This window comes from Macrotis lagotis, chromosome 2, assembly GCF_037893015.1.
Source record: "Macrotis lagotis isolate mMagLag1 chromosome 2, bilby.v1.9.chrom.fasta, whole genome shotgun sequence".
Lineage (NCBI taxonomy): Eukaryota > Metazoa > Chordata > Mammalia > Peramelemorphia > Peramelidae > Macrotis > Macrotis lagotis.
In genome coordinates, this window is record NC_133659.1 from 289,851,898 (window position 1) to 289,876,331 (window position 24,434).

Here is a 24,434-nt window from a genome sequence, read left to right on the forward strand (position 1 = left end):
CACCAGTAAAATAACTCTTTACGACTCATTCCTTTTCTCCAGTCTGCCAATTCCTTACCTACCTTAACTTTTTTTGCTTGGAAGTCTTGACGAATGGCTATTTTGATGGCTCCTGTCTATGTCCGATGATGATTCACACATTGTAGATAATCTCCCAAATCCTATACCCTCGTACCTCTATTGAATCCATATCTCCTGCCCTTTGTCCCTAGTCCATCTTTCTTTTACAAATCCTGATCAAAGGAACAGAATAATATTTGCCATTTATTTAAGTGTTTTAAGGTTTATAAAGTGTTTTTATCCACACGCTGCAAGAAGCATTTCTCCACCACTGTTAAACATACTTTTATTTCATTTGATGCCCCATCAACTGTCAAGTAGGTTGTGTTGGTTATTATTCCCCATTTTACAGCTAAGGAAACTGAGACTCAATTTATTAAATACTACATGCCACAGGATCAGGCACTGTACTGGACCTACTAAGTGTCAGAGACAGAAATCAAACTCAAGTCTCTCTCTCTCTCTGTCTCTGTCTCTTGCTCTTTAGGTTTTTGCTGAGCAATGGGATTAAGTGGCTTGCCCAAGACCACACAGCTAGGTTATTATTAAGTATCTGAGATTGGATTTGAACTCAGGTACTCCCAACTCCAGGGCCGATGTTCTATCCACTGTCTAAACTTAAGAAAGTGAAAACTTCAGTCTCTGATCTTCACAATAATCCTGTTGTATACTTATCTCCTTTTCATAGATGAAAAATCTCTGATCTTCACAATAACCCTGTTGTATACTTATCTCCTTTTCATAGATGAAAAATCTAGGGACCTGAGATTGCAGGTGACCTGTGAAGGCTAATACAGCAGGCTAGTGTCTGAACCAGAACTGTAATATCTTTCCCCCCACTCCCACCCTCCATACTACAAATCCAATGCTTTTTCCACCACCTTTGTCTTTTGATCTCTTCCTGGTTCTGTCTCACAGGTTGTCATATGAAGAGGTTCTGTCTCTTCTTTTCATAAGGTCCCTGATTTGATGTAATTAACTCTTTGACTGAATCATGATGAATTAGTTGTGAAATTATGGAGGAGAGAGATGGAAGTGGCTGGTAGGATGAATTGGTGAGAAATTCTTTGATTCTTGCTTAACTCTTGTCTAGCCCAGAGATTTAGGCTACTATATAATAATAATAATAATTATCTGGGGTGTTGAGAGGAAATGAAGCCAAAAAAATCTAATCACCTAGTGTGGCTTAAAGGATCCAGCAGGTTTTGAAGTAGGAAAGTTTTTGAAACATTTTCACAAATTTCTGTTTCACTAAGGGAAAATTGAAGGTCAGAGAGGTTACAGTCATAAAACCAATAACTGATAGAATCAGAAAGAGAAGGAGAACTCACATTTTCTGTTACCTAATGCAGTGTTCTTTTTCCTACATCACACCACTGTCAGTCACATTCATCTCACTTTTTTCTTCCCTAGAAATTTGAAGGGAGGAGAAGATAGGCAGGGTTATGCAAATGAGTAGTACCCCTTTCTTATATAGGAGCTTGCACCTAGCCTCTGTGCTATGGCTTTTCCACTGACAGAAAGAATGAGACTAGGACCGATGATCTGGTTTTATAATATGGCCATGACCTATGTCCTTTTGACTACAGTAGCTGCTGATGGTGAGTATGAAAATAAGTATAATGTGTTGGGAGGATGGGAAAGAATGGGCAGTTTGAACTGGGACTATCTCCTAGCCTTGGCTCCTGGATAATCTTGCCAATTCCCCAGGCTTCCTGGATCTATTTAGGAGAAGTTAATCATTTAGACTAGATAGCCTTCCCTCTAGAAATGTGGCAAAGATAAACTGAAACATCTCATGAAGAGGAGTCAAATTTTGGCATGCTTGTGGCTCAAGTTTTAAGACTCCAAAGGGAATGAGATAAATCAAATCAGGGTTTTTGAAGGAGAAATAGATCATCCCTAAAGGTCATAGCTCTTTTGGTACTTGGCATTTTAGGGACATTGATGTGAAGGAGCAGATATCTGGGAAAAGACAGAATTATACGAGATCAAAAGGTCAAAAAAGAACCCCCAAAGCCTTTGGGTGTGGAAAGAGGGCCTATTGTCCCTGCCTTCTACTCTGGGGGCTAAGGATAGGAGGCATGGGGGTCTCAGCTGAGAATCACATGAAAAGGATCTGCTGGGGGATTGGGACCTCGTGACTGGAAAATGGGGTTGGTCTGGAATATCAAAAGCTACAATAAGGGCTAGAGAGTGGGGAGGAGAAAGGAGAAGGGGAGATCCTATTACTCCTTTTATCCTAGCAATGAGATACTCTGTAAGATAATTCTAAGTTTCTTCCCTCTATCTCAAGTCCTCAGCCCATTTTTTGCCCTTGTTGTTCCTCCTAATCTTGGAAAGTCAGGAAACCCCATCTCTTCTAACAGCTAATTCAATAGTTCTTTATCTTTTTTAGTATAAGGATAGATTTTAAAAAATATTAATACATTTTGTTTTTCATCACTTAAACTTCTCCCTATATTCCTTCCCCTTCCAAAGAACCATACCATAAAACAAATATTTTTTCATGAAAAAAGAGGAAAAATTAGCATGACAAAAACATACGTGTGTGTGTGTGTGTGTGTGTATATATATATATATATATATACACATATATATGTAAAATCTCACAATATATGCAATGTTCTACACCTCTGGACTCCTGCATCTCTAGAAAGAAGTGAGGGAAGATGTCTTCTCCTATCTCTTCTTTAGGGCCATGTTTGATCTTTATATTTTTGATACTCTCATTTGTGATTGTTCTTTCCATTAACATTGTTGTAGAAATTATATATATTATTTTCTTGACTCTGATTAATTTAATATGCATTAGTTTGTAAGTCTTTCCATTCTTCTCTGCATCATTGTGTAGGTCATTTTTAAAAACATCAATATTCCATCCATTTATTAAATTGTAAACGTAACATTTAGTCTTCCAGCAGTTAATAAGATATATACTTTGATTTAGTTTTTCACCAACACAAAGTACTCATCTTTAAATATTTGGTGAATGTGGGATCTTTCTTTTTTCAGTGACTGCTGTGGTAAATAAGTCTAATAGTGGAATCTCTGGATCAAAGGATGTGAACATTTTGTCATATAGTCTTTTCTTTGTTTCTTTCTCCGTTTGATTGTTTCTTTTTTTCACATCAAGAACATTTTACAATTCCCTCATATGGTAGCACTTGTATTATAAGTATCCATTTATTGAAAAAAAATTCAAAAAGTTACTATGAATACAGTAACATTTTAAAATTAATTTATATTTTATAAATAAAAGCATCTATATACAGTTGAAATGTAATGATCAATAAATCTATGCAACATTTTTCATAAGACTGTAGTTTTTTAGAGCTGAAAGGGAACTTAGAGGCAATACAGTACAACCCCCTCATTTTCAGATAAGGAAACTGAGGTCCAAGAGTCCATAGGTACTATCAGAGGTAGGATTTAACCCCAGGCCTACTGAATATTCATTCAGTCTGTGTGTTAAAGGTCTTGATCCACTTGCCCAAAATTGGAAACCATTGAGCTCACCCATCTGCAGCAGGCTCAGCCCTGATCTGATGTCTTTGTTTTCCATAGAGATTTAGAAATTTAGAACAGAGAATGGGGTGTCCCATCAGATTCATCCAGCTAAGGACTCTTCCCCCTCCCACCGTGTTCTTTCTAATCTATAGCAACATAGCATTCATCCCCTAAAAGCATCTGGGCATGGTAAATAGAGGAGCTGATCTTAGAATCAGGAAAATGGGTTCAAAAATCCTTTTTCAGACACATACTGGGGCAACTAGGTGTCCTAGTGGATAAAGCACTGGCCCTGGAGTCAGGAGTATCTGGGTTCAAATCCAATTTCAGACACTTAATAATTACTTAGCTGTGTGGCCTTGGGCAAGCCACTTAATCCCATTTGCCTTACAAAAACCTAAAAAAACAAAAAAAAAAAACCAGACACATACTAGTTATGTGATCATGGACTAGCTACCTAATTTCTTAGTGCTCCAGGTAAGAAAGGGGTGGTTTCTTACTCAAATATGAGTTGCAGAGCTATATCAATATAGGATGTTTCAATGTCATCAAAATCACAGGTCCAAACAAACAAACTATATATATATATACATATATGTATATATATGTATATATATATATATTATATAAAACAAACTAAAACTACTAGTAGTAGTACTACTATTTATATTACTATTACTATTATTAATATTACTGCTGCTACTTCTATTACTATTGCTATTACTCTTACTACTTCTATTATTATTATAACTGCTACTGCCATTGCTGGTATTGCTACTGCTGCCACTACTTCTATTTACTACTAACTCTACTGCTGCTGCTGCTGCTGCTGCTGCTGTTGCTGTTACTACTACATGTTTCCAAAAGGGGAGGATTATTAACTCTATTTCTTGTGGTTTATTCTTTTTAGAGCCAAGTGAACCAAATTGGAAAGATGTCAGAAATCAGCCTCAGACTGATGTCTGGCACTCAAATCTGTATCCAGAATGGATTGATGCTGGAATTCAGGGTCCTGACCACTGGAGAGGTAAGAGATAGTATTTGGAACAGATAGAGAGAGGTAGAATTAGGAAAATGATGAGGGAAAAAAAGCAGATTTAGAAGTAGGATTAAAAGATAAACCATAAGATGAAAAGGGACTTGCAGGTGTCAAGATTCTAATTATTGCTCTTTCCTTTTCCAGGAGGACAGGTGACCTTGGAGGTCAGCAATGATGCTCCGACTCTGACTGGTGCCTATGTTTCCTTCTCTATCATCTTGCACTTCCCCCCAAGTCAGCAGGTCTTGCCCAATGGGCATATTATCTGGGCTGGTAATGGTACCATCAATGGTAAGGAACCTCTCATTGTGCTTGAGAATGTCTCCTAGTAGGCCTTCTGTGAACTGCCCCTAATATTCTCACAGATTTGATAAAATACTCCACATAGCTAGAATGCTGCCTCACTCAATCATTGGCTTCTCTTTTCTCAGTCAATGCCTATAGTAACCATTTTCTTGGTTAGTGATTGGAATTAGAATAAAGAAGACATTAAGTTTCAAAGATGATCATATTTCTTTCAGGAAGTCAGGTATGGAGTGGACAACCTGTTTATCCTCAAGTTTCTGATGCTGCCTGTGTCTTCCCTGATGGGCAACCCTGCCCATCTGAGGCTGGACCTCATAGGAGTTTCATCTATGTCTGGAGCACTTGGGGTAAGAAACTATCTTCTCTGAACCCTGTCAATACATTCCAAATCCTTCCTCTTATTGTTATGGACTTTCTTTACCTCTGTGATCATCATAATCCTTGTCTCCATTCCCTTGGATATATTCTGCTCTTTTAATCCTGGTATTTACCCCTTCCGTGGTTCCGTATCTTGACTTTGTACTTTTACCACTTAGTACTCATCTGAACATTCTGCTAGTATCATCTTTTGCTCTCTCTTGACATTTCCAATCTTCACCTTTGACCCCATCTTGATATGTACCTCTGTCCTCTCTGGGTCACATACTCACAGTCCCTATTCTTCCTCTCTACCTTAACTATAGGGAAGTATTGGCAAGTTTTGGGAGGCCCAGTGTCCAAACTGAGCATTGAGACACTTGGAGTAGTTACAGGTCCCCATACCATGGAGGTGACAGTTTATCATCATCGAGGACCTCGGAGTTATATACCCATTGCCAGAGGCTTGTCTACCTTCACCCTCACTGGTAGGAACAAAGGATAGAATCAGGAATGTGACAAAAATAGGCAAGAAGTCTAGGAAGGAATTGGGTCCAATAGAGATAAGAAAGTACTGGGAATGGGTTAGGGAAATATTTTGTTGAGGGGACTGAGTTAGGGAATTTGTATGATTGTAGAAAATGTGAGGATAAAGGGTTAGTGAAGAGTTGATATAGATAAGGAAATTTAATAGTTATAGAAATGGAATCTCCTATAATTCTGGCCGTTCAGGTCCAGAGAGTGTGGGGGTAGTGGGAGGAGCCAGGAAAAACTTCTTCAAGCAGTCTGAATATAGGGGATGAAGGAGGGGTGGGGGGAAGAAAGGGCCCTCCTGAATCTTACCCTTTCTGACCCCATTCCCAGACCAAGTTCCATTCTCTGTGAGTGTGTCACAGCTTCAGGCCCTGGATGGAGGAGAGAGGCACTTTCTGAGGAACCAACCCTTGATCTTCAACCTCCAGCTCCATGATCCTAGCAGCTATTTGTCCCAGGCTGACCTATCCTACACTTGGAATTTTGGAGATGGCAGTGGGACCCTAATCTCCCGAGTACCCACTGTAACTCACACATACCAGGTGCCTGGCCCAGTCACTGTCCAGGTGGTTTTGGAAGCTGCCATTCCCCTAACCTGCAGGACCTCTCCTGCTACAGGCACTGTTCCCCCAACCACTCAGCCCTTGGACACCACAGCTGGAGGAATAATTTCAGAAGTCCCTGGTTCCACTTCTGGAGAGGTTTCAACTACAGTTGCCTCTAGTTCCATAGGCACTGAGGTAACAACTGAAGTAGTCCCTGGCACCACTGCCAGGGAAGCACAAACCATACAGATCTCTGGGACCACAGTTGGAGAGGTGCCAACTTCCGAGTTCCCAGGTACCACTCCAGGGGAAACGTCAATTGCACCACCAACTAGTAACACAGGTGAGGGGACTTCAGTTGCAGATGTAATAGGGAACACAACAGGAATAGGGCAAAGTGAGGAGTCCATGGGTACCTCTGATATGATCATGGCAAACTCAGGCACCAACTCAGCTGTTCCTGTAGAGGGCACCTCAGAGGTACCTACAACTGTTTCTACTACTTCTTTAAGACCAGAAGTCACCAACCTCCCTGAAACAACAGGTGGGTATAGTTGGGATTCAATAATCTTGGGAATTTTCCCTGTACCTGCCATGGGGAGATACCAGCTGGTTCCTAGAATCAAAATGGAAAAGGAGGGGATGAATTATTCTGCATGAGGATTTATATTTCATTTATATGCTATTGTTTCATATTTAAATGTGTAAAAATGTCCCAGCCCTTGACATATGACCCCCAATTCTCCCAAATGTCCACCCCAACTAGCTAATACATCTGGTTTAGCTGACCCTAGTTAGAAATACTCTGGAACCATTTTTTTCCCCATAATCTTCTTTTCTCATTATATATGTTAAAGGATTATCAACCCTGCCTTCTGCTGGCACAGCTATCTTGCCACTGGTGAAGCGCCAGACCCCTCTGGATTGCGTCCTGTATCGATTTGGCTCCTTTGCTCTTATGTTTGACATCGTCCGTGAGTCCTGTCATTTTATTTGGGAGGGTTTGGAAAGCGACAGAAGGTAGGCAATAGTCTCCCAAAGCCTTGAGAGGGAAAGGCATGTTGGCAAGATCTCCACAAAAATTCTGGGGCTCTGAGCCAACTCGGGAGTTCAAGGGACACTCAGACAATGGAGCCTTATTTGGAGGAATCAGCAGTTTCTCTCCAAACCGGATAGAATTGGAGTAGTAACTTGATTCTCTGAATTTTAGTTTCCTTGGAGTTGTAGATGACCTCCAAGGTTTTTCCATTATAAACTCTAAGATTGTCCATCTCTACAGAGGGCATTGAGAGTGCTGAAATATTGCAAGCTGTGCCTGTCAGTGAGGGAGATGCCATTGAGCTCACTGTATCCTGCCAAGGCGGGTGAGTGGTCTTGGAGAGAACATTGTCTCCTGGGAATGTTTAATTTCAGGAACTCACCAGTCCTCATTAATAGTACTTATTTTCTTTGCCATCTTTCTCCTAAGTTCCCTGGAATAAACTGACTTTCTTCCCCCATCCCTCCTCCATTCTCCATATTCAGACTGCCGGAGGAAGTTTGCACAGAGATCTCATCTCCAGGGTGCCAGCTCCCTGTCCAGAAGCTCTGTCAGCCTGTAGTATCCAGTCCAGACTGTCAGCTGGTACTGCACCAAGTTCTAGAGGGAGGTGCAGGAATCTATTGTCTAAATGTATCTCTGGCTGATACCAATAGCCTGGTTATGGCCAGCACTCAACTCATAATTCCAAGTAGGTATATGAGGGAAGGTGGAGTGATATTGGTTGTGGTTGGTAGGAAGTTTCAAGGAGAGAGAAATATTAACAAGTGAGGATTCCTGGGGCTGTGTTCACAGGACAGGAGGCAGGCACCCAGAAAGCTCCACTGCTGGTAGGCATTATGCTGGCTATAGTGGCAATAGCCCTGGCATCTCTAATGTACAGGTAAGGTGCCTCTTCTTCCTCGTACTAGCCTGCCTGCTATTGTTTCAACCCTTCCCAATCATTCTGTCCTCCATAGAGATAACAGAAAGTAGGTCTTGAGATTCAACCAGTCTTCCTATAGTCTTCTTGCCATAGTTTAAGGGACTCTAGACTTTGGAGTTAGAAGAACCATCTTTTCCAAGCTCTTCCACTTAGGAGTTGTGTGACCCTGGGCCCAACTTAGAATTTCATTTTCCTCTTCCATAATATTTAGAAGTATGATGCAGTGGTGAAAATTTCTATCCTGGATCTGCCAACTTACAAGTTGTATGACCTGGGGCACTTGTCTCTTCCCCTCCTTCAGTAACATGAGGTATTCACTTGGCATCTGATGAAGCATTTTTACATATGGATCTCAGAACAATGTTTTCAATTGTAAAAAATAAAATACATAGGACTACAAAAGAAACCAGTCATATTGAAAATTACCAAAACATTTTTCAAAACAAGTTTACAGATCCCAGGTTAAGAACCTCTGAACTAAATGAAATCTGAGGTCCCTTCCAGCTCTAAATTCTTTCTAGAATAGAAATTGACAACTTGTACTATTTCTTTAAGGGACTATTATGAGATCAGGTGAGAATTTATAGAAAGAACTTCAGAACCATGAAGTACTATACAAATGTATTATTATATTAGAGTCTGTTGTCCCTCTTCCTCCCATAGAGGTCCTTCCCACCAAGGGGGAAAAGCATTCATTATATTTTTGAGGGGAAAAACAAAGAACAGGATGGTTAGTGTGAGGTTTCCCAGAGGTTTTTGGGCTCTGAACTAGGCTTTAAAAGGAGATTTGTCCCCATAATAAGAGAGGTAGAACTTTATGATGGTAAGTGGAACTTTATGATGGTAAGACACTTTGAAAATGGGTCATATATTCCTTTCTTTGGGACTAAATACATGCTAATCCCAGTAGGGCTGATCAGGGCAACTTTAAGACTTTCCATCCCTGCTGATCACCGTTTCATCCTTTCACTCCAGGCGGATGAAATGGGGCTCAGCTTTTCCTCAATCTTGGCTGCCTCAACGTACTGTTCACTGGCTGAGACTGCCCCCTTCCTTCTCTCCAAGTCCCAGTGGAGAAAGTAGCCCCCTCCTCAATGGGCATCAGGTCTGAGACTGAAAAGGATGGTCTAGATTTTCCCCTCCCTTCTCTTTCCCCATAGCTGCCCTGCCATTACCTGAATTAAATACTTTGAACACAACACTGGGTCTCTTTTTATCCAACAACAACCCAAAGCAGAGTGGGAATGAAGAGTAGGAGTAGAACAAACCTCCTACTTCCTCAATTAACACAATACAGTATAGTGAAAAACCAAACCATTTTATTCAGATGAGGCACTTTCAATGTGTGTGTGTGTGTTGGGCAGGAAGAAAAGCTGAATGGGACAATAAATACTGTGAAGGGAAGAATGCCACCCAAGCTCACCAAAGGAGGAGCAGGGATGGTAGCATAGATATAGAGGGAGAGCCCAAGGAAGTGGAGGATAGAGGCTGAGGGGCCCTCCCCTTAGGACCAAAGATTGAAGAAGTTGGAAGAGCGTGGAGGGGGGCCCATAAGCATTGGCATCTGATTCTTGTGGGTGATCTGGATCTGAAAGGCAAAGAGCCCAGGTTCATAGTGAAGAAAGCTGGTGAGCTAAGGGTTAAGCTTCAAGGAAATTCTGTGGGGTCTAGGTCTAGATGTGGCCTTCCAGGATCATTAAAAAAGTACTTATCTTAGAAATAGTGGAGTAGGGGGCTTGGGAAGAAATGATTTGGGTTGGAAGCTCAGAGAAAATATTTACCATATACAAGATCAAAACCTGAATGACAATGGGGTGAAAGTTCAGGGACTAGAGAATCTTACAGAGTTAGATTTTGGGAAGAACTCACAGTACATGGTGCCTGCATCCAGGGTTCCCCATCGATCTGCATGGGAAGGGCTTTTCTAGTCCTGTGGCAGTCCAGGGCAGATTGGTATGGAGGGGAGAGGAAGGAGAAGATATAACTTAACATACGGATCTCCCCCAGTTTAACCTTCAGGGATGGTGGGCCCTAATTCACCTGAGAAGGGTCTAAGGACTTTGAATCATTCCATTCTCACCTTCCCTCTGAGATGCCTGCATCCCTCCCTTCTCCTCCTGCCACTAAACTCTGAATGTTCCTTACCGAAAAGTAATTTGGGAGCATTTAGCAATCCGGTGCCCAGCATTCTTCAGCCTGGTATATATCTGACCCATCTCAATTGCTCCCTCTAGTCCTACCACCTCCAGCCGCTTGTCACTCAGATCTGGGGAGAGTTGAGGGGAGAGCATAAGAAGAAACAGGGTCCTGTTAAAAGGGCATTCAACTTCACCCCCAGTTTGGCCAGGTGACCCATAACCTTCCCAAGGTCCCTTTCACCTTGCACACAGGTTTTCAGGGCTTCAGGGTTGGTGATTGCTTCAGGAGGCACAGAGTCCAAATCTAACCCCTGGGGGTCTTTGGAGGGTCGCTTTTTGTCTCCCCAGAGGTTAGAGCCTCCATGCATGCTGGGAATATTTAGCACTGCAATGCCCTCCAAGGATAGGTCACTCAGTTTCAAAGGTGTCCCACAGATCTGGGGCAAGTGAAGAAATGAGAGAACTCTGGAGCACATGCTCCCATTTCTTTTCCTTTTAAGGTCCTGGACTCCTTCCCCAATCCCTCCCCATGACTGGGCCCCACCCTAAACACTGGATACTTTGTTGATGGGATGGGCTGGGAAGAGTTTGGTTGGAAAATTGGGTGAAGGTAAGAGGAAATATCAGAAAGTATATATAAGAAAGTGAAAGAAATATGGGAGCAGTTGGGATATGTCTTTTGGCTGTGAGGGTCAGGTCATATTTGGAAAATGTCCCATCCTCACCTCCACTGAAACAGATTCTTCCAGCTTTTTGCATGTGGAGAAGATGGACTCAGATGTGGCGAATTCCAAGTACCACAGCTTGTTCTTCATCCTGCCTCAGCCCCACACCCCAGGCCCAGGGGGGGAGGGAGCAGGTTACATAGGCCAGGTTACATAGGCCCTGTGGGAGGGCAAGGGGGCAGAGGAGAGGAGAGAGCACTCCATCTCCAGTCTTAAGAGGTACAAGGGAGTTTGAGGGTAGGAAGATGTCCACTCAGTGCATTCACTGTTTTGTTTGGCCTAAGGACACGGACAGCAGCCAAAGTCTGGACCCCTCCATTGTTCTGTCTATTCCATACCCAATATTCCCAGACCTCTCTCACCTGCTATTGAATTTCTCAGGATATTTTTCTCTCATGATATGAAATCGATGAGCAATAGAAGCATCCTGGGTGAGGAAGACAAAAAGATATAAAGTCCCGAAGATCCCCTCCTCCCCTACAACTAGCTCAATGTCCTAAGAAACCACAGCTAGGAATATTATTATTTAACTGCTATTAGTGGAGGGGAGGGGAGGGGAAGAGGGAGTGACTGCACAATGACCTAATTCTTTTTTTTTCCTTTTTTTTTGCAAGGCAAATGGGGTTAAGTGGCTTGCCCAAGGCCACACAGCTAGGTAATTATTAAGTATCTGAGGCTGGATTTGAACCCAGGTACTCCTTACTCCAAGGCCGGTGCTTTATCCACTACACCACCTAGCCGCCCCAATGACCTAATTCTTAGATGCCAATGATCCCAATAACTCAATTGTCTGTGAAAGCACAGTACCATTCCCTGAATTATTTCAATGGGGCTCTAAAATTTCTCTTAAGCTTCTTATTCCCTTTCTGTATCCTTCATTAATAATGATTTGAGCAACCCACCCATTCTCTTCCAAAAAAATGCAAAGCCCACTGACCACACCAATGGAGAAGTAGTTGTTGATGATGTGGTAAGGGACTGGATCACTCTTCTCCTTGGGGTCAAGAGGAATCACCTCCACAGACCATCGATCCATATATACTGTGTCACTTAACTCTAGGTCTTTGAGTATCTTCCCCAGGTTCTCTCCATCATAACCTGGAAGAAGAAGGGGAGAAAGGAGAGGCGATTGAACAGAAACTTCACAGGCCTTCAGGTTCAACCAATTACCAGGGAATGTCTCACCTTGATTCTTCAGGAGTTCATGGTCCATTATTTGCATACATGCATAGATGTGGTGTCATGGAAGTAGAGGATTGGCAAAGTTTTCTCTAGTTATCATATTTCAGCACCCCCCCCCCCACTTTCCTTCCCCCCAATGCTTTAGCCTGACTAGCATTTCTCTTCTCAAATATGATAGTTTCTCTATTGGAATCATTCTCAGCTCTAACACCTTCCTGAATCCTTATCTCTGTGAACCTTGAGAATGATGGCTCACATGGGTGGGAGAGCAAGGAACAGAAAACTAGCTCCTGCAGCCTTTTAAAGTTCCCTAAATTTCTTAATTATAGCCTTATTCTCTATCAAAATTTATTTAATTTTTCCAATTACGTGCCAAGATAGTTTTCAACATTCATCCATTTGCAAATGTATGAGTTCCAGATTTTTCTACTTCCCTCCCCACTCCCCATAATGGTGAACAATCTGGTAAAAGATTTTTATTCTCTTCTATGGCACTACCTCCCCATCCATACCACATTTTTCAAGATCCTTTTAGTCTCCTAGGTTCTTTTTTCCTTTAGGTTCTTTTTGTAATCTTCTCCTCCCTACCCCCACCAATGACACTCACCTCCTCCCCATCTTAGGCATCGAGCTAGGTCATTCCCTGTGCCAAGGGGAAGCACAGCCACTGGTGGTGGGTTGGGGAAGTTTGCCTTGTCTGGAGACAGAAGAAATAGGAGTTGAGAGTAAACTCAGGAAAACCACCAAATCCCTTGGCCCCCATGCCTCTCCCCTAACACTGACCAATGGCATCCAGAATCCAGCCTACTGTGCCATCTCCTCCACATACTAGCACTCGGAAATCTGGGAGATCCTTGAAGAACTTGAGTCTGAGATAGAGGAAGAAAAGGAAGAGGGGGTCATGATAATAAATAAGGTAGGATGGACCCTATTTCCTAGACTCCCAGACTCAATGAAAATTTTTCTTGCTCATTCCCTCCTCTACCATGTCACTCCAGGGTTTTGTTCATCATAAGGAGAATTGAATTCAGATTGATAGCAGAGAAAGGGAAGAATTTAAAATTGTATAAAGAGAACAGGCTTTAAAAGGGACTTATTGGCAACTGGAGAAACCCTAGAGATCTTAGTACAGGAAAAGATATCAATTTTTGTGTTTAAAGGTATAGAGGGAAGAGAAAAGAAGACAGTTCAAGAGACAGTTCTAGAGGTTCTATTCTGAATTCCAGCCCCTCAGGCTCAGCCCAGGTTTCCCAATCTTCCCACATATTCATCCCTGCTTTCTTTAACAAACACATATAACACACACACATTGACTAAGCTCACATTATTCCTATACTCACCCTGGTTCGGGACCCCCCTTTGCAAGGTTGTAAACCTGTCGTGGGTTCAGCAGGTACTGAAACTTTCGAAGTACCCTAGATTTGTAAGAGTAAAGGTGCTGAGATTCATAGAATAATTTTTCCTATCCTCTACAGGAACAATTCTCTAATCTAATCCCTTGGCAGACCCCTTTCACTTTTTATAGCAGCATTTCCTGAATCCATCTCTTTTCTTATTTACACTTACCTTTCCCCCTGCTTCCCACCACTCTTGGGGTTCACAAAGACAAGAAGTGGGTGTGTGTTGGGGACTGGGATAATCTGTTGAGAAGAAGAAGAAGCAATAAAAATGAGGTAGGGATATTATATAAGAGCCAAATTTGGTCCAAAGATTAATAATGATAACAACAATAATTCACATTAATAGAGAGCTTTAAGATTTACAAAACATTTGAGGGGGAGGGGGAGGCAGAAGGCAGGGACTAGGAATTCATTCAGAGATGCCTTCTTTTCCCCTTTCCTCTTTGCCCATTACCAGTAGGGATGAGGATCTGGGGACCAGGTTGTATTCCCTGTATTTTCCCCAGCTTTCATTGCCCCCAGTTCAGGGCCCAGTCATCCTAGTATCCCAAGCTTTCCCCCACCATGATGCCCAGGCACTGCTGCCTGTACCCGCAGGGCCTGCCCATCAGGGACCAAATGCTGTAATTCGTCAACATTCCTGGAGCTCAAGTTCTGGCGGTCCTGTTCAGAGGCAGAGGTAAACAGAAGAGAGGAAGGTTGAATTTCGTGTATGGGTATTTTTGTCCCTGCTTCGTCCACTTTGTGGAGCCTTCACTATTTTTCAGCCACAGATGGGTATCTGCCTGGTCTGAACCCTAAAGAAATGGGCAAGAGGGATAGGCTCTCTCTGGCATCTACAGGTATTCCCTAGGGGAGCTATGAAGTTTGTGGGAAGTCTAGGAGGGGGCCTCTACAGAGTGTGGGAGATTCTATAGGTTTTCTTTCCAATCTATCTTGTCTATCTTAAGTGCTTACCAGGATACAAGGATAGATGGTTGAGGGAGGCAGGATATGATCACGGAGCATCCCACAGTCACATTCAGGGCTCATGGCTGAAAGGCAGTCCTCATGGATCTAGGAAGTAAGAGGGACCATGAATGGAGGAATTATCCTATGACCTTCCAACTCAGAGAAGAGAAAAGTGATAGAAGAATTGTGGTAGGAGTCTGGGGATATTACAGTGAGAAAAGTCTAAGGAGAGGGACTGAGGGAAAGGGTTACTTAGGGAGGGAGTCTGTGGACAAGAAATTGAGGAGAATCCAGGAATGCTGGGAAGATGGGAAGGACTGGAGGAAAGGGTCTCTTTCTGACCTGGAAATGGCACCACACACAATGCAGTCCTGACAGGCTTTGGAAATTCCGGATCTTCTTTTGACAACGGTCACAGCGCCCAGAGTCACAGCCTCCACGAACCCACACATGGGTCTGGGCCTTGAGGGAGTGGGGAATTACCTGATGGCTCAAGGAACCTGAATAACATCTGGGTTAGGTTACCCCTTCTTCCTAGGAAGGGGAGGAGAAATAACCCAACCCCCAGAGAAATCCAAAAAGTGGGATGGGGAGGGATAATGAAAACACTGAGATTGAGGTCAAGGGTCACTCACACCAGTATCTTTCTTAGACTTGGCATAGGTGCTGACTTCACAGGGTGAGGCCTTCTTGGCACAGCGCTCATGAACTGTGAATTTACAAACTGGGAGAGAGAAAAAAATTAAGGTGAGGGGAATATCTCAGCCCAAGCTGGAGTCCCCAACCCACTCTGAGCTCTCTTTTCAGGTCACTTACTTATCACAAGCACAACTCTTTGTTTTCTATTATTCAAAGACTATTCCTACCTCCCACTCTGTTTCCCAGTATACTCACAGGTACAGGATAGTCCCCGCTTGGTTATTCCGAGCAACATTGTCTCACACACATTGCAATAAGCTGGACGGGAAAATTGCTTCAGCCGCCACATATGCTGTCCATCATCCTTCAAGCTCTGGAAGGATACCACAAGTAATCAGGATATAGGGCATCTAAGCCTTTTCCCTATTAACACTTCCTTGTAAAGCAGTTATAATCCTCCCCGGTAGAGCACTGAGATGGAAGGAGAAAGATGGAAGTCCATATTCCCTTTCTCCTTGACTTACCACCTCCAGTCCCAGGAGCACTAGCAGAGGCACAGTGGTGGATCCACCCCGTACCCATTCAGCCAAAGAGACTGTACCACTGCCATCATAGTCAATCTCTTTCATCATCTCCTGCAGAATCTGCATATTGGAGAAAGGGACCAAGAAAAAAAGATTTCATGTGTCCAAGACCCCACTGGTTAGATTCCCAATTTGAGGAGCTCAGCCCAACCCAGATATTAAGGATACTCATCAGAGTGAAGTTTAAAACGTAAGAAGGCTCTAGGAGCCAGTCTACGAGGACAGCACAGAGAGAGACGGGAAAAGAAAAAAAAACTGCCTTACTGGTCTCAACTCAGTTACATCCCAATCCAGATATCTTGCCACTCGCATCATCTGGGTGATAATTCGGTCCACTTCCTAGGAAGAGCCAGGATCAAATCTCTCATCTCCCGTACTAGGTGTAGACTTTCCTTTAAGTCCTTTTTCGGGGATTATAATACTTGAAGTCTCCATCTCTAGGTCCTCCTCCCTCCATATCTTATCTGCCTATGAAAATCTTGTAGTGTTAGAGGGCCTAAAGGAAGAGTTGAGTGAAGACAACTCCTACTTCTTGTCCCATGCCCCTTTATGTCTTTCCTCTGGGAGCCAGAAGCCCCTCCACCACCCTGTCAGAAAACTCAACTTCTTTCCCTGAAATCATCTGCACCTGAGGATCCTACAAAGGAAGGTGGCTCAAAGAAGAAAAAACAGAGACAAAAATATATCCATTACCCACCCCACGCCTCCTTCTCTAATCTTCAGAACTCACCGAGCTGTCCAGAAGTCCATTTCTATCTGTATCATATAGCTTGAAGGTAACTGTGAATTGGGGGTGGGGGGTGGAGGGAAGACGGAAAGCTAGGATCAATTTGTGTGAAGACCATTCATATAGTCTTCCCTAAACCCCCCTGATTGAAGAGTTGTGTGCTGAGGGAAAAAGAGACAAGAGAGACATAGAAATTGCCCCCAAAAAGTCAGATGTGGGAACCAGGATATTTATGAACATATACCTAAGGATAAGAGTAAGCTTATGGAAAAAAAAAAAGCTTAAAAGTAAGCTATATAAGAGGAAGCTAGAAGAAACCAGGGAGTGACAAGAGGGACCTGAAGTTCATTCCTAGGGATGCCATCTCTTTCTATAAGACTAGAAATCCTGGAAGAGTTGAAGGAAGTTTGGAAATATTTTCTCCCCAACTTTTCCCTTAACCCAACCTTTCCCCCCAAATTTATCTTGCTGTGATGACTCACATTCAAGCTTGTCTTCTGGCCTTCCCCCCTCCAGTAAGGAGAAGTAGCAGGAAACATCATTGAGACAGATCAGGGTTCCTTCTGGTTGAGGATAGTTCAGTGAGGTCAGAGATCCCCTCTGATTCAGCAAGTCTGACTCCTTTTTTAGCTCATCCCCTCCTTTACCTTTGCCCCCTCCAGTCATATAACAGCCTAAATCATCCCTCCCTTCTCTAAACAGACATTGACTATCAGATGAATCAATCCAGACCCCATATTGATTTGATCTTGTTTCCAAGTTGCCAACTCCCAGTTTCATACCTTGTTCATCACCCTGTTTCTGAGACTCCATGGTCTGGAAGGATCCAAAAAGTGCTTGGCTCAGTTGTGGGGGGACATTATTCACCTCCAGGTAGGCTTTCAGGAAGAGCTGAAACCCTTCATACCCTATGGACTAGTGTAGGAATGGGAATTACCTCAGTGGTCTGGTCAGAACACAAGGAATAATGGGTTAAGGGAAAAGGTAAAGCTTAGGGGTATCTTAGGGTGGACCATGATCAATGACCTATTTCAAGAATGTGTTTCTTCACTCAATATGTTATTCCTTAATGCTATTGGAGTCAAAGCAAGGTCTAGGATGAGATTGGGAAGTTCTATGAGAAATGAGGGCCCAGAGGAACAAAGACAATAAGATACCGGATTCTGCGAATAGGGGTACAAAATAGTGGGGCATAGGAAATGATCCCTGGAAATTGGAGGTCTTGAAGTAATATCAGGAATTCCAAAGGGAAGAGGATGGGAGTAGAGAGAACAGTTTACAGATGCTTCTTACATCTCCTTGGAGGTACTGAGCCAATTCTCCATCTTCATTGAACAGGGCTAGGACATCACTGACTTTCTTGGTTGAATCTGGGGGTGAGAATAAGTATAATCAGGAGATCCTACAGGTCAGGATTTGGAATTGGAGGACACCTTAAAGACAACCACTTCATTTTACAGAAAAAGGAAAGTGAGGCCCATGGAGAGAAATAGCATCAAAAGAGCAGTTCATAGAGAAATAGACTCTGCCACTCAAAGTGACAGAGATATGGAGAAAGAAACACAGAGAAACCAAGAAATAGGTAGTTATAAACATTTTTGAGGTTTGGGGAGCAAGGGATCAGTGATTTGAAACCCCTGTCATTTGCTTCCTTCCCCATGTCCTTATCACGGCATAGGGCAGTTCAAGGTTACTGGGATGACTAAAGGCTGGGTTGGGGAGGGGAGTCCTGAGGAAAGCAAATTCGGAAATGGAGATCGTATAGGGGAATCCAGGATTGGGATGAAGCAGAAGACTCACATTCCATATATTCTTGTAGTTGGGCAAAGTCCTTGGGGCTTAAGGGGCCCCAGTTCTTCAACATCTTTTTGCCTGCTACCTATATTGGCAGAAGAATCCAAGGTTGAGCTTCCTGTAGAAGGATATGAAGTCGAAGTTGTGATGGGGTTATTGAAGGAAAGTTGGCTAATAGGATGGTCTAATCAGGGGTGAATTATAGGGGAGTGCTTTTGTCTCTTTCCTTCCTTTGTCTACATCTTCTTGCCCTGCAGGGAGAAACCACTCCTCCACCTTCACCTCTGTATGTTTAATTATCTTTCAGGCTCTGGTGTCTCTCACTCCTCTAAGGCCAGTCCTCTTGTCCTGGGTTTCCCCTGGAGAAGAATCTATTTCCCTGGTTGTTCCAAGGATGGAGGACACTTCCATCTAGCTCTACCATCAACCTAGCGGTTGATCCCACCCCAATCCCAACACACACACACACACACACACACACACACACAGACACTGACACAGACATTGACACAAAGACAGACATATAGACACACACACACACACACAGACACTGACACAGACATTGACACAAAGACAGACATACACACACACACACACACACACACACACACAACACACACACACACCACAGAGCCATCTACTTTCGGTCCCAAGTTCAGCCTAAGCTGCAGAGCTCTCAGGCTGCAAGGTGATCTGCAGGGTGACAACCTCCAGCACCCCTGAATCATGAGGCGGATGCAGATTCCTTGACCCCAGCTCCACCCACTGTTCTACCCCTTGCTGTACGGGAGAAGACGTTGGACTCTGAGTGAGCAGGGAAGGGAGGTGCTTAAGTAGTTTCCCCGAAATTCAGGAAAAATGGAACTAGGGAAGCCTTGGAGATGGGTGGGAGGCCTTATCTTTCCCTGCCTGAACATGTCTTCGGAACCCCTGGTCTTAGCCTTCCCAACTTTGGACTTGACACTAGGGAAAAAGAAAGGAGTGAACTGAGGGCACAGTCTGTTTTCTTTTTTGTTATTGTATCTCTGGCGCCCAGCTGGGTGTCTGCAGAGAAAGAAATGCTTATCGAATTGAATTAGACTGCTGAGAAGGCAGCAGACATAGGAGTCTAGATTATATTTCCTTCAAAGGATCCCCGAGGGGAAGTTTCTGGGACTTTCTTCTCTTGTCTTAAGGCAAGTTTGGTAAAGGAAGGAGGGGGTAGTTCCCCAGGAAGGCAGTTGAAGCCTGCAGGGGTGACCCTGGCTCTTTTCCTTCCTGTGGTGGAAAGAAATTTATGCTCATTTACCTCTCTGCTTCTCTCTCCTACCTACCTCAAGCCAGCCTTTCCCTAGGGGAAAATGATTCCCTATTCATCTCAGCCTGCCCAGTCTTGGTTCTTATGTCTCATTCTTATCCCCAGTCTGCCCTGACTTAGTTTCTATGTCTCATCCTTTTCCCCACCTCCTCAATGTCTGGAATTGAAGTTCACAGAGGCTCCTTGTAAGCCCCTAGGACCTGCAGCCTCTTATTCCCAACAGGGACCATGATATACCCAGTCTTGGAGCCACTGTTTCCATTAGAGCTAATGGGTATCAGTAGCTAACAAGACATAATGTCATAACTAAAAAGGTTGAATTGGGTTAATGAACTTCCCTTCCATAAACATCAACTCTCCTTCCTCCTCTCTAAGATAGATATAAGGCTCTATTTCTCTCCCCACAGTGTTGTATCCCTACATCCTCCCTTACATATCCAGGGACTGCTATCTGGAGAGAGGGACAGGGGAAACTATTAGGAAAAGGTGAACAAATGCAGTTTCTTTCTCCCTCCCCCTCCCCCTCTGTGTTTGTGTGTGTGTGTGTGTGTGTGTGTGTGTGTCTCAGTTCAGAAGATAAAACTGGGGCAAAAGGGTGGAAAGAACCTGTATGGGTGCCAGGAGAATGGGAAAGGTAAGCTACTTAACCCAGGAAGAATAAAACAGGAAATCCCAGCACATTATCACTCTCCAACACTACATAGAAGACCATGCTAAATTTCTCCATTCCTCATACTTAAGAGCCCTTATATCCCCCAGTGATGCTGTCTTACCACCCTTATCTCTATTAACTTCTTTTAATATCTCCAGAGAATGAAAGAATCTAGAAATACTCCATCCAAATCTGTCTCCCAATGGTACCCAACTGGCAAATTGGGGAAGACCAAAACCTATGTCAAAGAAGACTTAAGAAGGCAGGGAAGAGTGAATGAACAAGGGACTTATTCATCTAATTGATTGCACTTGCTAAAGCTAAGGTCTATAATCTAGGTCCTCAAGTTCCCAGTTTTTCCAGTTTCCCCCATGCAGGGGGATTTCATAGACTTGAGGAGAGTTGATGGGGGGCGGAATTAGTCCCTAGAACTGGAAGTTCTAAGAGCTAGTTGAGGCACCTTGGACAGTTTTTTGGTTTTTTGGGGAAGAGGAGGGGATAGAGAAAGAGAAGCCATGGGTGGTGTGTGTGTGTGTGTGTGTGTGTGTGTGTGTATGTGTGTGTGCATATAGAGGCTGGGAATTGTCAGCCCTGGATCTGGTAAGAAACAACAGAGTCGAGGAATTTGGGTACAGAGGTCCCTCTGGCCCTGCCTGGTTACATTCCCTTGATTAATTGCAAGCTGGGCCAGTCTAAGCGAAAGCCTGGGTAGGGGCAGGGCATGTCTGCAGCCCTCCTTATTCTGTGACTCATCCTTCCCTCCCTTCCCCCTTCTCCAGACTCTCCAGGTTCAACAGGGTAAGGAAAGGAGTCAGTCAGTCATAAATGGAAAAGATTTTAAATATCATTTAGTCCCACTCCTCCTCTTTTTACTTAGAGCTGAGAAAACTGAGGCATTGAGGTTAAGTGACTTGTGTTCAAGGTCATACATCTTCCAGCTGGCTAGTGGAGAGACTAGAACCCATGATTTCTGACTCCAAGTTAAGTGCTTTCTCCACTCTATTACTCTATATTTTGACTCTTAAACTCTTCTTTTGCCTAGGGCTGCTGGTATTGAAAGAAATCAATGCTATGTTCAAAACATTTTCATATTTATTATTTTTCCTTAAAAAATTCAAGAAGTTTGAAACAAATTTGTCATATGAAACAAGATGTCAATCTTTAAGGGAGGCTCTCAAGGCGGGGGAGACTTCTTGAACTCAGAAGTCAATGTTGCAGAAAGGAACATTGGAAAAGAATGACTGGGAGCTAGGCCACCTGGGTTGTAAATGACAGCTTTGGGAGGTACAGGCCCCTTGACAAGAGTCAAGGGCTTTATGCTTTGGTTTACCCTAGCTGTCAATTGGTACTCAGGAGGCTGAGATTTAGATTAAGGATTTTTAAATCATTTCACCCTCAGGGAACATTGAAATAAAAGTTGGGGTGATTTGCCTACTAGGTTAATTCTCTTCCATAAAAGAGTAAGAAATAGACTACAGACTCATGAGAACTATAAATGCGGCAAGTGGAAGGGGGGAACGGATGGGAGGGTGAACTGCCTGAAGAAGGAGAGCAGAAATTCAGACCTAGATCTAGGAGAGAGGGGTAGATTAGCTCCCACTCCCACCCCTGGAACTCTTGGACACCATAGCTCTTCCCACCAAGGAAACCAGGTACTTTGGTTCACTCCTCCCAGCCAGTCACTTCTGCCCCCCCCCAAAGGGTTGATCTCCACTCCCTTCCCCCAAATATCCCAGTCTTCAATCCTCCCCTCCCTAGCCTCCGATTCTTTCCAGTCCGAAGGATTTTTCTCCGACTGTTTCCCGCCGTACCAATTGGAGACACCCCGCAGGCCTTACTTCCAGCCCCTCCCCATGGGGATGAGGTGAGTCCGGGAGCAAATGAGGGGTTTAAGGAGTTTACCTTAAGGAGAGTAAGGCAGCGCGGGAGGGTGCTGCAGCGCCGGCGCTGGTGCTAGGAGCCAGAGCTAGAGCCCGAGCTGGGGTTGGGGAGCCAGGCGGGGCGGGCTTGGCCTCCGGAGGGCCGCCCAGAGACTGACGACACAGCTCTAGCTCCTGCCCTTCAGTTTAGCGGGACTCGCCCCCACCCCAATTCACTTCCCACTCCCCAGCCCATGCCAGAGACTCAACTGGCTTACTGTTCCCCAATCATTAGATTCCCCGATCCTTCTGTTGGTCACGAAAATATTCGTGACGTTATTTTGCCTTCTTATGGCCCGAGTCCCCAACCTAAGTACATTCTCCAATTCTCCTCCCCATTATTTTTCTTTCTTAACTCTACATCATCCAATGACGTCCCATCTTATTTTCACCTTTCTCTGACCCTGAAGGACTGGAGATTGGAAGAAAACTGAGGAGCTGGGAGGACAACACCCCATTCTTCCTCTGTTGTTCTTTCTTTCCCTGAAGGAAAGAATGTCTTGTAGCCAGAGGGCTTGTGTTCAAATCTTAGTGTACTTTGTGGGAGACTGAGTACTGAATCTCTTTGGATCTCAGTTCTCTCATTTCTAAAACAGGGGTTGAACTAGATACCTCTTGAGGCATTTCCTTCTAGCCTTAAATCATCCTATGACAGCTAATCTCCTCCTTTCTTCCCCTAGTAATTTTCAAGCATAGTCAAATACAAAAGAGGCCATTCTTTGCTCCATTTCTTTATTACCTGCCTTAATCATGGAATAGGTTTGCCTCAGTCAAACTGACATGTTTTTATAACTAATAATACCTCAGCTTAAAAATTCTTCCATTGTATCTGGGGCCATCTCCAGTCATCCTGATCCAAGGGAGGAGAAAGGGAAGCTGGTGACTTTGCATGATCCTCTCTCACTTAAATCCTCTTCACTTGCACGTCATGGCAACCCTCCCTGATATCATAGTTCTCTTAGAGAAGGACAAACAACAATTTTGAGGTTTTTTTAGAGTCCATGGATTCCATTCATCAGACACCCTCAAAATCACATCAGGTTAAGGAAGCCCAGACTTGACCACTTGACCACAACTTCAGTGAATCTAGACCCCACACTGCCCAAATTACCAAACCTTAGATTTCTCATACTTCAAGTGAATACTTCCTATTCCAGGAACATTTATATCCAACTTCATTTTACTTTGTGAAGTGGTGTGGTGTGTGTGTGTGTATGCACAATGTTTCTATCTGATCCTTTTATTCCATTTCTATTCTTTGCCCCTCTCATCTGCCCTTTGAAAGACTAGAAATGTGAAATGGAAGGAAAAAAATACTATGTTTCTATCTCGGAACAGATAGCTTGGAAAAACTGGTTCTGTGTCCCAGAGAGATTTAAGAGAAGACATTTTGAGATCCCAGTGATGTTTATCTTTCATTCTTGAAGAAGACCTTGACATCAGAGAGGTGGTGCCATTACAAATACATGAAATGAATTTCAGTGAGGGGATGCTCTATCTGGATGCAGAGGCCAGGTGTGAATCAGGACTACTGGAGATGGGTGCCAGGTAATTAGGATTAAGTGACTTGCCCAAGGTCACTTGAGTATTAGGTATTAGGTATCAAATTGTCTGAGGCTGGATTTGAACTCCTATCCTCCTGGTTCCAAAGCCAATATTCTACCCACTTCGGACCCCTCCCCCAAACTGCCTAGGATCCCAATAGACAGTAGGGCTTATTAGACTATAAAAGAGAGATAAAAACTTTTAGGTAGGGGCGGTTAGGTAGCATAGTGGATAAAGCACTGGCCTTGGAGTCAGGAGTACCTGGGTTCAAATTCGGTCTCAGACACTTAATAATTACCTAGCTGTGTGGCCTTGGGCAAGCCACTTAACCCCATTTGCCTTGCAAAAAAAAAAAACTTTTAGGTTACACAGGGATTTAAGTATTCTCTCCAGCCCCACCCTTATCTCTAATCACTAGGTTTCCTTTCTTTTATTAAGGTGAGGCAGAGTAACCTCTGTTTTCTGGAATCTCTACTCTCATACTTGCCTTGAGGATTGGGATTCGAGAATTATTTAGACCATCTTCTTCCAATGGGACATTTTTTTTAATGGATTGAAAAAAAGAT

The 24,434-nt window shown here is 43.5% G+C and overlaps 2 protein-coding genes across 5 annotated transcripts; one reads left to right on the forward strand and one right to left on the reverse strand.

Moving 5' to 3' along the window:
- The first annotated feature begins 4,934 nt into the window (after positions 1-4,934).
- Positions 4,935-9,514, forward strand: PMEL (premelanosome protein). The gene is made up of 8 exons (XM_074226423.1): positions 4,935-5,262; positions 5,599-5,760; positions 6,137-6,895; positions 7,209-7,325; positions 7,631-7,715; positions 7,876-8,081; positions 8,186-8,273; positions 9,291-9,514. Exons 1-8 carry the CDS (start codon positions 5,112-5,114, stop codon positions 9,424-9,426), a joined length of 1,704 nt encoding a protein of 567 aa, XP_074082524.1. The 5' UTR covers positions 4,935-5,111; the 3' UTR covers positions 9,427-9,514.
- Positions 9,515-9,610: 96 nt separating this feature from the next.
- Positions 9,611-22,413, reverse strand: DGKA (diacylglycerol kinase alpha). Of its 4 annotated transcripts, none has more exons than XM_074226418.1 (24): positions 22,307-22,413; positions 18,462-18,573; positions 17,955-18,031; positions 17,444-17,576; positions 17,144-17,221; positions 16,665-16,714; positions 16,199-16,273; positions 15,875-15,994; positions 15,606-15,723; positions 15,347-15,435; positions 15,054-15,173; positions 14,718-14,816; positions 14,352-14,423; positions 13,927-14,000; positions 13,701-13,775; positions 13,144-13,229; positions 12,968-13,057; positions 12,116-12,276; positions 11,541-11,605; positions 11,179-11,269; positions 10,695-10,890; positions 10,461-10,581; positions 10,185-10,245; positions 9,611-9,903 (listed from the first exon to the last, which is right to left on the reverse strand). In XM_074226418.1, the coding sequence occupies exons 2-24, from the start codon at positions 18,523-18,525 to the stop codon at positions 9,820-9,822; spliced, it is 2,199 nt and encodes a 732-aa protein (XP_074082519.1). In that variant the 5' UTR covers positions 18,526-18,573; positions 22,307-22,413; the 3' UTR covers positions 9,611-9,819. The 4 variants fall into 4 exon arrangements, with proteins under 4 accessions (XP_074082519.1, XP_074082517.1, XP_074082518.1 ...); XM_074226416.1 differs by having other exon boundaries at positions 17,144-17,224; XM_074226417.1 differs by having other exon boundaries at positions 17,144-17,224; positions 18,462-18,540; positions 22,307-22,393.
- Positions 22,414-24,434: the final 2,021 nt, after the last annotated feature.

Excerpts from the sequence above, each read along its gene's own strand:
- PMEL (XM_074226423.1), top strand. The coding sequence starts at position 5,112 with ATGATCATATTTCTTTCAGGAAGTCAGGTATGGAGTGGACAACCTGTT. Across the intron at positions 7,326-7,630 it reads TCTTATGTTTGACATCGTCC|AGGGCATTGAGAGTGCTGAA; the intron begins GTGAGTCCTGTC and ends CCATCTCTACAG. Across the intron at positions 8,274-9,290 it reads CTGGCATCTCTAATGTACAG|GCGGATGAAATGGGGCTCAG; the intron begins GTAAGGTGCCTC and ends CTTTCACTCCAG.
- DGKA (XM_074226416.1), bottom strand. The coding sequence starts at position 18,525 with ATGTTGAAGAACTGGGGCCCCTTAAGCCCCAAGGACTTTGCCCAACTA. Across the intron at positions 17,225-17,443 it reads GAAACAGGGTGATGAACAAG|AAGGAACCCTGATCTGTCTC; the intron begins GTATGAAACTGG and ends ATCCTCAACCAG. Across the intron at positions 13,058-13,143 it reads CTGGATTCTGGATGCCATTG|ACAAGGCAAACTTCCCCAAC; the intron begins GTCAGTGTTAGG and ends TTCTGTCTCCAG.